This window comes from Pararge aegeria, chromosome 20 (genome assembly GCF_905163445.1).
Source record: "Pararge aegeria chromosome 20, ilParAegt1.1, whole genome shotgun sequence".
Taxonomy (NCBI): domain Eukaryota; kingdom Metazoa; phylum Arthropoda; class Insecta; order Lepidoptera; family Nymphalidae; genus Pararge; species Pararge aegeria.
Window position 1 is genome coordinate 4,295,120 of NC_053199.1, and position 16,858 is coordinate 4,311,977.

The following is a 16,858-nucleotide window of genomic DNA, read 5'->3' on the forward strand; positions in this document are numbered from 1 at the left end:
CACCAGGTGGTAAGTTATGACACAGCTACAGTGGCGTGCACTTCATACATGCATAAAAGCACTGCATACCCTAAACTTGATATTATATACCTCGTGTAGGAAGAGGATTTTTGCCATTTTATGCAATTTTCCTACTGTATGCATACCTAGGTAAGAAACCGAGTGCACGCCACTGCACAGCTAAGACGCCAGCGGGCTAACCTTCTAGGGAGTATGGCAGGCATATTAGACTCATACCACTAATCGGTTTCCACACAACATCGTACCGGCTCGCTAAATATCCGAACGGCACGTCTTTGTCGGTAGAAATAGAATAAAAAGAAGCCAACCAAGCTATCGGAGCTTTTCTTTTTTTTATACAGAGAAAATGCCTGAAGGGTGTCCCATTAGGGGTTATGTGGGACTTGCACCCACTAAAAACTCTGTGTGTCCCTCGACAGATCTATAAGAGAGTGCGGGATTCACTTGCGTATTCACCGCACTCAATGCATGGCCCCCATCGTCGATGGCCTGGTCAATGCCAAATCGTCCGGGTAGGCGAATCTTTCGGGGCTGTTATTTGAATCATTTGAAACATTTGGGTTGATGATGATACCGGCCATAACCCGGCCCACTTTAGGGCACGGGTCTCCTCTCAGAGTGAGATTCTTACCAGGGTATGCAAACAGCAGGAAAATTGCATAAAACTGCAAAAATTCACCTCTAAGAGTTATATATAAATTTTAGGGTAGGCAGTGCTCTTGCACATGTATGTAGTGCACGCCACTGAGCGAAATAGATTTACCACACAACGCCGCACTATTGAGAAAATGTTTCTCAGGACTTTCCTTCACCGTTTAAAACAAGTGATATTTAAATTGCTTAATTTATAAACGCGAATAATTCCGAAAAGTCAGTGGTGCGTGCCGGGGCTCGAATTCGAAGGGAATCTGTAGCCTTACCCACTACGCTATCACCAGTGGCGTGCACTTAGTTTCTTACCAGAGTATGCATAAGGCAGGAACCTTGCAAAAAATGGCAAAAATCCTCCTTCTATCCGAGATATATATCAATTTTATGCTAGGCAGTGCTTTTGCGCGTGTATGAAGTGCACGCCACTGGCTATCACCGTTTGCGTTATTTGAATAGCAGTAGTTAAATTATTCCAATCAATTACATAGCTCATTAATTGGTATGCCAGCCGTGAGGTTATTTTACATAAAGAATAGGTACAAATCAGTAGGTAAACAAGCCTCTAATAGCACCTTCATTATACTTGTATCAATATTTAACACCTGATATTTCCTAACTGCGCAAACCGTTGCGTATAAAAATATTAATAAATAGGTTGATTCAGAGTTAACCATTATTATATTTATTACGTGCATTTAAATACATAACAGGTAAAACAATACAGTACACAATAGTGTATGGCAATAAATGTTTTTTTTTTTATTATTAATAAAACTCTGCTCATATTCCATTAATTTCGGCCCAACCACTGTTCTGATCTTGCTGAATTTTGGCACAATATAGATATTGTGTAGCTGCATCCTGCAACTTTTTTAACCAGGAAAAACACGAGGATAGCGTTTCCACGGTTTTTTTTATGTCATGATTGACGGATCAAGTAGATGGCACACCTGATGGTCATTGGAAAACCATCATCACCATAATATCAACCCACTAAAGCTCGGGTCCCACAATGAGAAGGTATTGAGGCCGTAGTCCAGTACGCTGGCGAAGTCAGATTGGTGGAGTTCTCCATAACGTTCTCAAAGGTGTTTGAACCTTTAGGAACGTCATGGAGAACGCTCACCTTCATCTGTAATGAAGAAAGTGTGTGTAAATAAGAAAAGTGAGAGGTACTCGCTGGGATTCGAATTCGGCCCCCCGAAAGTGAGGTCGAAGTCCTACCCACTGAGCTATCACCGCTTCCAAAAAACGAACTAAGAAACTGATAAAGTTGTACCCGCAAAGGATATACCTACTTACTTATTGATAAGAGAACATAGACTTCATTCGACGTGTGTAGTTATACTTCAATATGCCACTGCTTGCACGTATTGTTTGTTTGTTAGGTTGAACGCGCTAATCTCAGGAACTACTCGTTCCGGAACTTTTAATCAAACGTCTTTATCGGTAGGGTGGTAACTAGCCACGGCTGAAATCCGAAGCCTCCCACCTGACCAGACCTGAGGAAATTCGGATATTATGAATAACCAAATAGTCCCCCCCGGGATCAAACACGGGCCTTTCACTTGCAAGACCGTGTGCTCTAGTAAGAAGAAGGCCCACCGCTTACCGCTACGCCAGAATAGTTGTCCAGAACTTTCGCGATCATCATCTACGCTAGAGTGACAGCGAACGATCGCAGCGACAGATTAGAAGTTCGAAGCGATGGATCGCTGCGATCTGAACCTTTAGCCTAGAGAATGCCGGATGTTATTGTTTATTACATACACGCGTACTCTATACTAATATAAGGGATTTTGTCTTTCTGTCCATCTGATGGTCATATATTCATCGTCATAATTCGCATCCTATTAAATTACCACTGCTCCTAATCTAAAGAAGAGATGGTATTAGAGCGTAAACCTACCACGCTGCTACGATATGCTTAGACAACCCGTTGGCGCAGTGGGCAGCAACCCTGCTTTCTGCGTCTAAAGCCGTGGGTTCGATTCCCACAACTGAAAAATGTTAACTAAAACTGCTACTGAGGATATCTTTACAGATAAACGCATAATAATTTCTTATCGAACCCGGGAATTTGCGAACCAATAGAACAGGAAGTTAACCAAACAATATGTATAAAATATGGGGCTAGAACCTTAAGGGATCTAGCCTTTTAATCGTGAAGCTGTACAGCTTATAAAGAATTAACGGTGAATCTACAAAATCAATTATCATAGTGAGAACCTAGAAATAGGTTGGTATAGATCCGTCTTAATAGGTGCAGTCAAAGGGAGGAAATTAAATAGGGAGCGTTTAATTCCATAAATGTGCAGAAGTTAACATGTTAACTATATTTTAATTAAAATTGTTTTAAGTATTAATTAAAACAACAAAAAGCAATAAAAAAGATGTAATACCATAAATCTTATTCATTAGCGTGATATTATAAGAATTTTTTCACTTCTCAGTCTCGTGAACAACTTGTGGCTTGAATTCCAGATCCAGAACTTTCTTAAGACTCTCCGCGTACATATCTAAGCGCTGAGTCATGTAATAGCAGCGACGGTCCCTTATCTGTCTGTTCATGTTCAAATCCATTACCGAGATGAGAAGACCGTCCCTTGTACGAGACAGACCTGGGCATCTAACACCATCGGGGCCAGTAAAGTAGCTTGAACCATAGAAAAGCCCCAAATCTTTATGCGCCGGTTTTCCATCACCTGACGTGAACTCATTAGGGAACTCCTCGTATCCAACCCGGTTTATAGCTGCAGTGAAGTAGCAGTTAGTAATCGCAGCATTCCTAGCTTCAATATTCCACATGTACTCACTACCAGCTTCAGCGGCAACCGTTGCTGATGGATTGAACACAATTTCCGCCCCATTCTGCCCGAACATCATCCAGTTCAGAACATGGTGGCGTCCGAAGCAGATGTTCACAGCAATTTTACCATAACGGGTAGCGAAAACTGGATGCCCAGTATTACCTTCCATGTAATAATTAGATTCGTTGAAATCACCAACTCTCGGAATGTGGTTCTTGCGATGTTTGCCAATAACGTTGCCCGAATCGCTAATCACGACTGCCGTGTTCCACAGAATATCTGCGTGGTTCTCGTCTCTCTCAAGAATCGAGGAAACTATGACCATAGCGTATTTGACGGCCAGTTCCCGAAGGAAGCGAGTAGTAGGACCGTTTTCAGCTGATTCTGCGAACTCGCACCAAGGCATCTTCTCACGGGTACAAAATGCAAACGGCATGTTCCAGAGTTCTTGGAAGCATAGTATATTGACACCTTCTTGGCCAGCGACATCGATTATTTTCTTCACTTTCGCAAGAATAGCATTTTTCTGCTCGTTAATGGGACGATCTGTTGGTATGGCGATTGAGTGCTGGATAACGCCTACCTTGACAATCCTTGGAGGTCTCGTAGATTCCTTCTTTGCAGGAAAAGCGTAGGCAGCGACTTCGAAGTCGTTGTCTTTCGCAGCAGCGATGGTAGAGTCTTTCAGCTTAACCTCGAGATGGTTCTTCCGCCCATAGTATATTCTATTAAACTCGTCGAGGTCTTTACTACTAAGATTGTTGTTTATAATAGCTTCAAGGCTCTGAGTTTCTCCGTCCATAGTGATAGATTACCGGTAGCTATGGACTTAACGTGAACGACTGATCGTTCTCGATCGTTCACGCCTTTAAATAGCCCCACCGGTTATACTGGATGCATTTAAAACTGTTTGTGTCTCATAGTTACGAGATCACGATGACCTTCGCCCCTCTGTGATAAGTTAACAAAACTTACTTGAGAAAATATTTGGTTTATCGTTGTTGATAAACATGAACCCTAAATGTAAACGTGCGGTAACGAGTTTGTAAAGATGCGTACACAGAAAATTAATTAGTAATCAGAATATTAGTTGAAAATTTCAATTGACAAAATATACGACTATTGATATGAGTAAGACTTAAGAGTTACTATTTTATATACAGATTTAATCTAGGACAATTAAAAAATAGTGGCACATTACTAAATACAGTCAATCAACCAAATCTTAAATACGATTGAAGAAGAACCGGCCAAAAAGAACAATATATTTTAATGTTTTTTAATGCTTAAAACCGGTATCAAGACGTACTTATTCGCCAAAGGCTAAAACTATCTATTTGAATCTGAATGCTAGGAAAATATTGGGAAAACATTATATCAACGCTAGTAGATCTGGTACCTAGTTACTTCGTTGTCTATACGTTTAACATTAAATTTTAATGTAAAACACTCAAGCACAAGTCCTTATTAATATGTAAATGACGAGGCGAGATATCGAGGCATTCTTAGGCTATACATCAAGCGCAGAATATATCTTTGAATAAATCAATAGATACGTATGCATAGCTTATATTTACTCCCGGTGCCTTACGTAATTATTTAACCAACTAACGTACTACAGCAATAACATGTACAATCTCGACAGTGTTATTAAAAAACGTTTAAACCTTGAACAATTGAAACAGTTCAACAAGATTTATTACGGAAGAGAAGATCACTGTGAACTTAAACTTTTGGAAACAACGATTAAGGCCGGGGAAAGAAATAATTTCGAAGTAGCAGCTTATTCGTTCGGCGCAGTGAAAGAGGAGGTTAGAAAACCGAACACCGTGAGGTTAGGATTAATACAAAATTCAATTGTTTTACCTACTAACATACCAGTTTGTGAGCAAAGACAGGCAATTTATGATAAAATTGAACAAGTTATAACTGTAGCAGCGTCAGAAAATGTTCGCATCATCTGTTTACAAGAAGCATGGTCAATGCCTTTTTTTCTGTGCACAAAAGAAAAAGAAAAGTGGGCGGAGTTCGCAGAATCAGCCACCCACGGACCAAGCACTTTATTTCTTAGTAAGTTAGCAAGAAAGCATGAAATAGTTATTGTATCTCCCATTCTAGAAAAAGACGAGTACGGTGTGTGGTGGAACACTGCAGTTGTAATCGACGAGAAGGGGAATTATATTGGAAAACATCGCAAGAATCATCTACCCAGTGTTGGCAGTTTTAGTGAAACAACATATTATGCCCCTGGCAATACTGGTCACCCAGTTTTCGAGACAACATACGGAAAAATTGCAGTCAACATTTGTTATGGTCGCCATCAAGCATTAAATTGGCTTATGTTTGCCTTAAACGGCGCACAAATAGTTTTTAACCCGTCAGCAACTATCGCCGAATTCGGAGAAACATTTTGGGGTATCGAAGCTCGTAATGCTGCAATTGCCAATAGCTATTTCACATGCAGCATCAACCGAGTTGGCATTGAGGAATTTTACGTGCAAAATGAGAATAAAATCAGAACTTATTATGGTTCCAGTTATGTCACAGCACCTGACGGATCGAGAACGCCCGGTCTTTCCAAAAATAAAGACGGGCTGCTAATCGTAGAAACTGATTTGAATTTATGTCGACAAATGAGAGACAAATGGAATTTTAACATGACTGTGCGTTTAGATATGTACGAAAAATCCCTTGCGCAATTCAAGATACAATAAAATAATTAAGGATTAAAGTTCTATTTTGTTGGGATACTCATTGTTTTTTTTCCATACTTAAATCCTAAATTATCTGTAGAATGAAGAATCACAGATGACGTTAGTCTATGGCCGATGATATGTCATTTTTCGGTTTTGAATGAAGAAAAGAAATCAAAGTTGCGAAGTGTAAAGAAAATATTTACTGTAATAACTTTTAAATTAGTCAAGTCAAAATGGTAAGTCATTAAATAAAACTAAGTTTCTACGCAATACAGTTTTGTTTTACTTTATTCGATTTTTCAGCACCGGCTTTGGTTATGATAGCGTCATAACTATTACTAAGCATTTCTTATTAACTTATTGTTATTTTACGTTAAGTTGCTCTTCAAGTTCACTGAACAATAAATTTCTTGATATTTAATATCAAAACTTACATCAATAAAATGTAAGTTCATTATTTTTCATCTGTGAAATAAAACTGACTAAATAATCCATGTTTTAGTCGATTTTGGCGTACAATGGAGGGGCAGTAGTAGCCATGAAGGGCAAGGACTGTGTGGCTATCGCTACGGATAAGCGCTACGGTATCCAAGCCCAGACTATATCATCAAACTTTCCCAAAGTGTTTCAAATGGGCCCCACGTTATATGTAGGCCTTCCAGGATTAGCGACGGATACTCAAACAGTGCATCAGAGGCTTAAGTTCAGGTAATTATACTTTTTACTGCCTCCAAGGTTATGGCAGAAACTGTTGAGACTGAATACTGCAGGCAGAGTTTCTTTATTTGATTTCATATCAGGAATCTTCAAGAAGTTAAGATGCGGTATAGATTCATCTAGTATATTTCAGCCTTTTTCCATGCCATATGCCATATGAAATGATATTCTGCCTTTGCTTGGTCTAGTGGTCAGCATGTCAACTACTGATCACAAAGCACTGGATTTGAATCACAGATTAAAATTGTTGAGTTTTATCTGTTAAAAACTCTTAGTAGTCTGGAGTTAAGAAATTTGTGTGCCCTACCCCTGTTGCGACTGTTTATTATTACTTATATGCATTCAATTTGTTAATGCCCACCAATTTGCTTTGACGCATAAACATGATGGTTGTAAACACATGCTCATTCTCTGCTAGAGGAGGTGAGACTTTGTGGAGTGGGTGTGAGCTCACAAGGCTGATTTTAATAGGCTAAGAATGATAGTAGATATTATATACATATTTCTACCAAATAGTAGTTATAGTGTTTTTATACATATTAGTAATTTACCTTTCTTAATATTGAAGTTATTTTTGTTCATTAATTTACATACTCTTTTCAGAATGAATCTCTATGAGCTAAAAGAGAACAGAATAATGAGGCCAAAGACATTCTCAGCCATGTTATCAAATCTGCTGTATGAAAAGCGTTTCGGACCCTACTTCATCGAACCTGTGGTCGCTGGGTTAGACCCCTTGGACAATCAACCCTATGTCTGCAACATGGATCTGGTACTACTAACATTTTATGGAATTTAATTCTCTGATATAATCATCACAACCAAGTTAAGATCTCCATTGCTGGCATAGTCGTGCATGCAGGGTATGCAATATGCAGGCAGATGGCTGTGGGCTTCTATTACTTGAACTATGCCTATCCTTAAGTTTTTTGTAACTTGTACTAGAGATCTATTCCATTTTATTCCATCTCTGCCATCTTTGTACACATCCTGAGGACATCCTGTATGTACACATCCTTTGAACAACCTGTATGTACACATCTTGTGCACACCCTGTATGCACACAACTTATTGCTGGAGAAAGAAAGATCTTTTGTATTCCCTAACTATATGGTCATATACCACTTGTGCTCAGTAGTTCAAATATTGTTTGTACATCATATAAATACTGAGATTTTATCCAACTAGGAGACCAGACAGTTCTTGTCATGCAATATATTTTTTTTAAAAACCTGGAATCTACACATACATTCAGACAGAAAAAAAATCAACAAAATTGGTCCAGCCATCCAGCAATGTTCATGAGGAGATCAATGGGAAAAAGTTTTACAGAAGAATTATTGAAATAAAGATACAGAGGACCCCCCTAGTCTGACAGCTTGTTTTGCTGGGCAGTGTCTGACTATCAAATTTGCCATCCTAAAACCTTTAAATCCTTGACAGTCCAATTTTTTTTACAAAGGAGTCGCTTGTAATCCAAAAAATTGCAATCCAATCATAAGATTCTGTGTTATAACCCGTTCAATCATGTGTTATCTATATTAACAAAGATTGTCAAAGAAATATTCAACAAAAATAGACACGCCGGATTACCAAGGGTCCACTGTTTTGTGATTTATTGTGATTTTTTGTGATATTCACAAATAAAACTTGCAATTATGTTAAAAGCACAAAGAAATTAGTGGACTGAAATCATATAACACTGTATTAAATTATATTCAAAACTAATTTTCTTGCTTTCCAGATTGGTTGTCCAAATGAACCTGAAGATTTTGTTGTGTCAGGCACATGCACAGATCAGCTGTATGGTATGTGTGAGGCCCTGTGGGAGCCTGATCTAAAGCCTGATGAACTCTTTGAGACAATTTCTCAGGTATTTACATGATAATCTATTGAAATAGACTGAAATGCCATATTCCAAAATATAAATCCGCAATGTCTCAAGATTCGACCTTCTTTATCTACTGACTATTCATAAAAAAATATTCATGAGTCATCTTGGTACTCATAACACAAGTTACGCTTACTTTGGGCCTCGATGGCCATGTGCGTATTGTTGTAGTTTATTTAATTATTTTTTAAGATAAAAAATTTGGAAATATTCATTCTTTGAAACACAGCTCTACAATATTTATTCTGTTACAGGCTCTAGTGAACGCTGCAGACCGCGACGCTATCTCAGGGTGGGGCGCCGTGGTGTACATCATTGAGAAAGACAAGATCACTGAAAAACATGTCAAGACTAGAATGGATTAATGTATTATGAAGGGGAAATGGATTTTAATATTAAAACTTTCAAAACTTTAACCTTTGTTTTCATTACACTGACACGATATTCTCGTAGTGTATCAAATAATTGTATATTAAAATGTAAGACTACGCGCCACGAGTAAATTAATTGTACCCTCTTTCTCTGCAAAAAATATAAGTAACGGGTAGAGATAATTATCTCGTGGCGCTTTTGCTGGCTCTACATAACTGGACTTATAGTGGTCAAGAGTTAGAAAATTGGCAATCGCCACCACCGTGCCTTGCGGAACATGTTAGCTGTCGGTACTGCTTTAAACATCACTTGCAAGTGATTCATTAACGTCGATAGAGCGGATTGGTTCCGGGACTAGGAATTTGAAAAAGGTGAAAAGAAAAATGAAACTCATCCAATGCGGAAACATTATAAACCGAATTTAAAAAACTAAAGTTTTTATTTTTTATTCATACACATTGTCTTCACAAGAGTAAGGAGACTAGAGAATTAACATTTCAATCGTGTCGCATACAATGCTTGAATATCTAGCGAAAGCATCGGTATCATTTTATACAGACTGAAAGAAAAAAATAGACTATCATTCTCATCGAAATGTAAACTGGGTCTTGTATGATATTAAAATGGCATTTATTTTTTGCATAGTTCAAGTTAATGACGTCAAACGGCTCGTTCGTTTCCTTTTTAATTCTTTTATAAGTTAGTAGTCAAATTGTCGTCATAAATGATTTTTCGCCTCATTTTGACTAACTTGACGGTGATGTATGAAAGGTGAATTTTTCGTTATAACTGTGTTTGGGTACGATTATCGTGACAGCAGATATATGCGTTGTTTAACTGAACGTATAACACAAGCGTAACATCAACTCCGTAGCATCCAAATGAGAACGGTTTTTTTTATGACAAGGGACTTTGTTTAAACAAGTGTCAGTAGATTATCCTACCACTTTTACCTTTCTTTGTAATAAATTAAATAATATAAAGTAAGGCCAAAGATGATAATCTGTTTTTATTAACATGTTTAAATATTAACGACCCGTTTGTCGTCTACCTTTTTCCTTCACTCTGCGCCATTTCATAATAAATATAAGGTATACGCCCGAAATATGGGCATTAGCTCCCTCACCGTAAACAAAGTAGAATAACCTATTATACAATTTTAACATTACAAATTATTTATCGACCTAAACAATGGCAACACATTATATGACATTAGAAACTTTCCATCGACTAAGACCCATTCATGCTAATTCGGTGACACATCACTAAACGAAATTAACTTATATAAAATCCATCCTTTTTCAATAGGAAGGATAAGAAAAGGATGGAAGTACCTTTAAGATCCGTCCCTTTTAAGGATTTAAAACAAAGTACCACGTAGCATGTATTGATACAACCGTTCCCAACTGCACTTTTATTCAGAATAAGAGTGCAAATGTGTTAATTTTTACAACTATTACATTAACACGTTTAACTTATATTCGCCTACGGTACTGTCTTATCACGAATGGGCCCTTGTTTAGTAGGGCTAATATACGCTCCACTTAGAAATGTCTTATCTTGTCTCATAGAAATATGACGAGAAAATTATAGACATAATCGCGTGGCGCGTATGTTAGCGTGGAATCATAAATTTTATAAGTCACAGATGACAACATGAAAGTCATTATTTTCTTTCCTGTCTTAAACTATAAACAATTTGTCCATTACTTTTTAATAGAACAGTGAGTTTTAAAAACATATCAAATATATAAAAAGATACAGACATATGTCAAAAAATCTCGTTTAATTTTATTCTAGTTATATTTTTTTGTACAATTGTTATATTCGTATTTTCGAAGCAATCTTTACTCTAAAAAATATCGAAACGATTGTTTAAATTATAAGAAAACAGGGGCGCACCGCCCACGCTTTAAGTTGTATTATTTTTATATTGTTGACATTCTTGTTTTAGAATTATAATCCCTATTTTAGAAAACAATCTCAAGGTATGTAAGTATAACCAATGCAAGTAAAGAATAAATTTATGAACTGCGGTCAACCAACCGCCTTTTATGAATCTATTCTTTAATAGCGTGGGTTATAATATAAATACTGAGATGGTGATAACAAAAAAAAAACCTGGCTAAGTTTTTTGTGGGCTCTTAAGACTTAGACCAGGGCGCGTTTGGAACCCTCCTAGCTTTAGTTATAAGTTAACGAATGCAGTTATCACCATCACTAACATTAGTGTAACATGTTAAATGTATGAACGCTTCATAAGTGCCTGTAATAAGGTCTACATGAATAAAAAAAAATTGAATTTGAATTTGAATGACGTATTAAAATAATACTGTTTTTAAGCGATAGTAGCAAGCCAACAGGAAAGAAAAAAATAAACTTACTATACACACACAACCTCCACCGTGACTTCGTATTATTTGTGTGTTAAAATGTGCATCGTATATTAGGTAATAATTTGAAAAAGGAATAAAGTGACGGCACTATATCTTACTTAGAGCAAAATTATATCTAACAGCCTTACAAAGAAACGTGGCATAACGCCGAAATAGTTAAGCAGTGTTTTGTAACTCTTTCGCAGTGCCCTTAGTACAAATTTGCTCGCTCGCTTTGAGTTTAAAAGCTTGTAGCTAAAATATGCCCGCAATGCTTTAGCTCAGGATTACGGCAGAGGGTCAGTTAAATGAAAATCAGAAGTACAGGATTTGCGACTCTAAAATGAGCTATATTAGGCCAATTTTACTTTGACGATATAGTTTGATACGCGAAAACGTCACATCGATTGCGAGCGACCAAATCTTGTACTAAGCCGACTGACCAGCACCTTTCAAATGTCAAAGCGGTAAAGAACACTACTCGGGTATTGCGACGTTATGCCAAATTTATTTGCAAGGGCATAAATGTAAACAACTATCACAAAAAGCTATCTTTGAAGAAAGTGAATTTTGAGAACATTTTTTTTTATTAACGCATAAATTATTTTTGTATTAACAAAGCCGTGTTGGAGCTGAGATATAATTTTTTGGGTATTATATAGACTCGTATTCCTTTGCGAAATGCAGTTTAATTCATTCTGTATTGAACTTCGCTATTGAACACTAATTTATATGCTAAAACTAACCGACGACATTTGTAATGTTTTTCGTTTGAAGTAAAAATTTTTTTTTACAATCCGCAGAAGAAGTATTTAGAAATTGTATTAAAATTCTATTGCAACGCTTGCAGAATAGCACTTTGTCAAGTTAAAAGTGTAAAATAGAAGAGTCACATAAACAATATCTCCATAAATCTAAATATAGAAAAATAATTCAAAATGGCGGATAGTAAAGATATCATACAGTGACTCCAAACTTGAGCAAAGAAAAATTCACGTTATTGCGTACATGACAAAAGGATAGTTGTATGAACTGTATACACTATACTTTGTACACTGTACTGTATCCTCAATGACAAGGCAACGTTTACTGCATACGAAAACTACCATACAATTATCAAGAGCTAGTCTTTACATCCAACACGGCTTTACAAAGAATGTAATATATGATTGCGAAATAAATTTACAGGGAATAAATACATTATTAAACAAAATAAAAACGCAACCGTAATACCATCTCAACAATTATGGATAAGATACGAAACGAATATACTCCCGAAGATACGTCAATCAGCTCTCATAGAATAATATAATAAATCACAAATACCACTGTAACAATCCAAGTCTTTAAACCAGTTGGGAACGATATGTACTAGACTGTTCCGAGTCCGGACCCGTCCTTATAACTGGACCTCGACTGCCAATCATTTCAGATAAAATGGATTGTTTTATGCCCTTGTGGCACAATAAATGGCCTAGTTACTCGGCACAGACTAGCACAGATCATCGTATATAGAATAATAAATAACAAAATCTTACAATATAGTACTTTTAACGCTACACTAGACAGAAACTAAGCAAATTATTATTTTTTATTTATCATAATATAATATTGGCAAAGTGACGAAATACACAGCGAATCCTCTTGTTACGGGACGCACGTTTTTTAATTATTACAATGCCTATAAAAACAGCCTTGCTGGTTTTTGCACATTTAGCCAGACTGCAGTATCGGTATTTTCGACTGGTTTCATTAATTTAACGTTTCGAAACACTAAAGGCCCGGCCCTATTTTTGGCAAAATAAGGTACAGAAATTGTATCTGGATACGCTACGTTATAAGCACGCATAGCTTTGCGTGCCAGGTTGCCCTCTAAAGACTTTGTGAGACATCATCTTCAATCCTTGTGTATTGGATAGAAGCATCCATGCGGAAATCCATGATATATTATGAAAATTAAGCTTAATTTTCTATATTTGCTTGTGTATTCATGAGTAAGTTCAGTTTATTGACAAGTAGTAGACAAATGACGTTGTTTAAGATAATTTTAAAATCTCATCATCATAGTCATGTTGACAGTATACAGCTTCACAGTATACAGCTACTCAATGGCCTGCACTTACAAGCACAAAAGCACTGCCTACCCAAATTTTTACATCTATAGGATTTTTTTATTTCACTCCAAGGCTCAAGTGGTTTCAAGGGTAAATTGCCATGAGTGAAGCATCATTTAAATAAAGCCTAATCGAATCTTTTAAATAGGTCTGAGTAAATGTGCACCAACCTTTACTCGTTTATCAAATTTTACACCCGAGTAATTAACATTATACTTTATTATTTTAATTAACTTTCAAATTTTTTATTTCAATGATATATTTTTTTAACGATAATAATTAATTATTATTATTTTTTTATTAATTTCCATTACAAACTAGTCTATGATAGCGGAACATTATAAAAGCTAGTAACGAGATTTGGAAATTATTGCAAATTGTGTGCTTCATAACATTTATTTTAATAACAGTTCAAAGATAAAAAAAACCACTCTTAAGGATCAACGCACTGTTCCAACAGCTGATTAAATATAGTCCGTATCAAGTTCAAATAGAGTTGAAAATAGCTTATAACCAAAGGATTACGGAGAACAATGTATAAACACCACACAAGTTGTTCTGACTTACCACCCATCTAGGTGGTAAGTTATAGTGCGACATTGGATAGAAGCAGGCATTACTTTGCGGAAATCCATGATAAATTATGAAATTTTAGCTTAATTTGCTATAGTCCGCAAAAAGCAGGAGAATCTGTATGGTGTAATTTATCATTTCTTCAATCCGTATACTCCACACCAAACAGCTCTTCGGCTTTGTTAAGTAACAATTATTCATTGTAAAGTCAACATCTCCTGACGATGCTTCGGTTTCGGAGCGAAACGTGCGTAGAGGGTACATTGCTGAAGATCTGTTTTCTGTGGAGTATAAGGATTGAAGAAATTGTAAATTACACGATACACATTCTCCTGATTTTCGCGGACTTTGTAGCAAATTAAGCTTAATTTTCATAATATATGTTGCGACAATTAGTTCAACTTCGTGGTTCCCATATTGTTTTTTACTGCTGGTGTTTTTAATATGTTTGTGCCAGTAATACACATGAGTGGATCACTCGCGGGCCACTCGTTGCCAACGCGTCGCACACTTCAAATAACACTGTCTTACAGGACAGTTCCCATTACATTGCTCTCATTTGAGTTGAATTAATATTCAGTCGCTTCCTTACTACTTTAACCATCTAAGACCAAAAATAGTATGATATTTTTGTTTGTTTCTGGCTTGCATACTATTTACAACTCTATTGGAACTGGATAAGGACGATTTTTATTCAAAGTAGCAAAAGTTCTTGAGCGTAAACTCGCAAGCCTTTAAGTACCGACCACAGCACTGGGGATAACTTAGCTTTTCTTTCATTATGAAGGCGTTTTTAATATTAACAGATCCGAAATCGAAATACATGAATCTTTTACAAGTTACATTGACAACATTCTTCGGCGAAAAAAATAGAAATCAAACACAGAGTAAAAAGACAGTACACACCAATGAAATGAAAGCCTTGTTGCTTTATGTTAAGATTTAAAATAAAACGACAAAACTAACCTTTTAAACGTTAGACATCTTATTTAACCCATACCTGCCAATCGGTTTCTAGGCAGCGTCATACCGGAACGCTAAATCGCCTCGCACCAGACAAACACAGATACAGGGTTTAAAAAATATTACCGTCCTTTTCATTATGTTCTATGTGTAAAAGGACAGAACATTTTATACATGTGTCAAGAAATTTGGAGTACATATTTGTGTAAAAAAGAATTGGCACCAATGCAAGCCTAACATTAATTTGATCAAAGAAGTTTCTTTTGTCAGGTCTTTGCTTATGGTAACACAATCTTGACGTATTATGTCCACAAATTCCAAAATTACGCTAAGCATACTCTAAGTTTTACCTAAGCAGTCTTACTTAGCTTTTATGATAGGTTATATATAAAGCCATAACAGACATGTCTAACCTTTATCTAGATGGAATATTTTTTCTCGTTATTTAGAACAAACTGGTCTCTTAGATATTGTCGTTTCAATCTATTAGTACTATTGACTTTTTTTTAATTATTCCTCTACAAGTTAGCCAAATTGCAGTTATTTAACTGCAAATTATTTAGTAAGGGTATTAACCAATGAAAAGTATTTGCAGTTATAATTAAAGGAAATAGAAATATTACAACAACACTATTCCAACACACCAGAGCAATTATTTTAGTTTGTGTAATCCTTTGGTTCGGAACGGAACGACCAAGTGGGCGAAGACCTTAATTATACAAACATCTAAATTCCAATACAAAAAAGAACACCATAAAATAGCACAATTCTAAACAAACAGTATATTTCACATACACTACTTTCCTAGCATCGAGCAACAAAATATGGTTTTTAAGTTGATGATGATATTTTTTACAACATTGGACCTTTCTAAACATACAGAGTATATCTCTCCTACATTGGTGCTAATTCGTACCCAAGTCCTAAACTTAATTTATTGATAGAACAAAAATTTGTGCTATCCTTTACAATCCAGACCAATTAGAAAAGGATGGCACTTAAGATCTGCCGGTTTAGGATATGTTTACATATTAATTTCCAGTGCACACAATGAGCATTTTATTTGCCGAGCGACTGATATTTTTTACAGAGATGGGCATTTCTAAACAATCGGAATGCAACTCTCACACAGTGGTTGTGTACTAGAATTCTGCTTTTATTCTTTTATCGAATGATGAGTAGCCAGTTGAGATCTGTTACAAATTTGTAGATTTCTAAACAAACAGAGCGTACCTCGAACTGGCACTGTTGCAAAGTTGTACATTTCTATTATAAAACAAAAGGAACGCACTCTCGTACAATGGCAGTGCACTAAAATACTGTTAATGTCAAGTGTGAGTTTTCATATTTAGTTTCTTGTTCAAGTTATACATTTCTAAACGATCGGAGCGTACCTCTCAAAAAATTATTTTGCACTAAAATACTGTTTTTGTTCAGCAACGAAATTGCCCCTTTTGTAGTTTTTTTTTAATTTTATACACAGTTGTTCATTTCTAAACAATCAGAGCGTACCTCTCATACAACGGTTGTGCATTTATGGTGACGTAACGCATCGCGTACAATTACATTGAAATATCCACCCTAATTATATGATTTGCACGCTGTCAATCGTATAGTTAGTCAAAGTAAAATGGACTGAATGCTTTTAGTTTTAGAGTCAATAATTCTGTACAAC

The 16,858-nt window shown here is 36.2% G+C and overlaps 3 protein-coding genes across 3 annotated transcripts; 2 read left to right on the plus strand and 1 right to left on the minus strand.

Moving 5' to 3' along the window:
- Positions 1–1,660: 1,660 nt before the first annotated feature.
- LOC120632585 (beta-ureidopropionase-like) lies at positions 1,661–4,386 on the minus strand. Its single transcript, XM_039902505.1, has 2 exons — positions 3,075–4,386; positions 1,661–1,804 (listed from the first exon to the last, which is right to left on the minus strand). The coding sequence occupies exon 1, from the start codon at positions 4,282–4,284 to the stop codon at positions 3,115–3,117; it is 1,170 nt and encodes a 389-aa protein (XP_039758439.1). The 5' UTR covers positions 4,285–4,386; the 3' UTR covers positions 1,661–1,804; positions 3,075–3,114.
- Positions 4,387–4,418: 32 nt separating this feature from the next.
- On the plus strand, positions 4,419–6,230 carry LOC120632867 (beta-ureidopropionase-like). The gene is made up of 2 exons (XM_039902906.1): positions 4,419–4,435; positions 5,104–6,230. Exons 1-2 carry the CDS (start codon positions 4,419–4,421, stop codon positions 6,194–6,196), a joined length of 1,110 nt encoding a protein of 369 aa, XP_039758840.1. The 3' UTR covers positions 6,197–6,230.
- A 53-nt stretch (positions 6,231–6,283) lies between these two features.
- LOC120632586 (proteasome subunit beta type-3) lies at positions 6,284–9,202 on the plus strand. The gene is made up of 5 exons (XM_039902506.1): positions 6,284–6,414; positions 6,681–6,886; positions 7,499–7,667; positions 8,640–8,768; positions 9,041–9,202. Exons 1-5 carry the CDS (start codon positions 6,412–6,414, stop codon positions 9,149–9,151), a joined length of 618 nt encoding a protein of 205 aa, XP_039758440.1. The 5' UTR covers positions 6,284–6,411; the 3' UTR covers positions 9,152–9,202.
- The last annotated feature ends 7,656 nt before the right edge of the window (positions 9,203–16,858 follow it).

Excerpts from the sequence above, each read along its gene's own strand:
- LOC120632585 (XM_039902505.1), bottom strand. The coding sequence starts at position 4,284 with ATGGACGGAGAAACTCAGAGCCTTGAAGCTATTATAAACAACAATCTT.
- LOC120632586 (XM_039902506.1), top strand. Across the intron at positions 6,887-7,498 it reads CATCAGAGGCTTAAGTTCAG|AATGAATCTCTATGAGCTAA; the intron begins GTAATTATACTT and ends TACTCTTTTCAG. Across the intron at positions 7,668-8,639 it reads ATGTCTGCAACATGGATCTG|ATTGGTTGTCCAAATGAACC; the intron begins GTACTACTAACA and ends CTTGCTTTCCAG.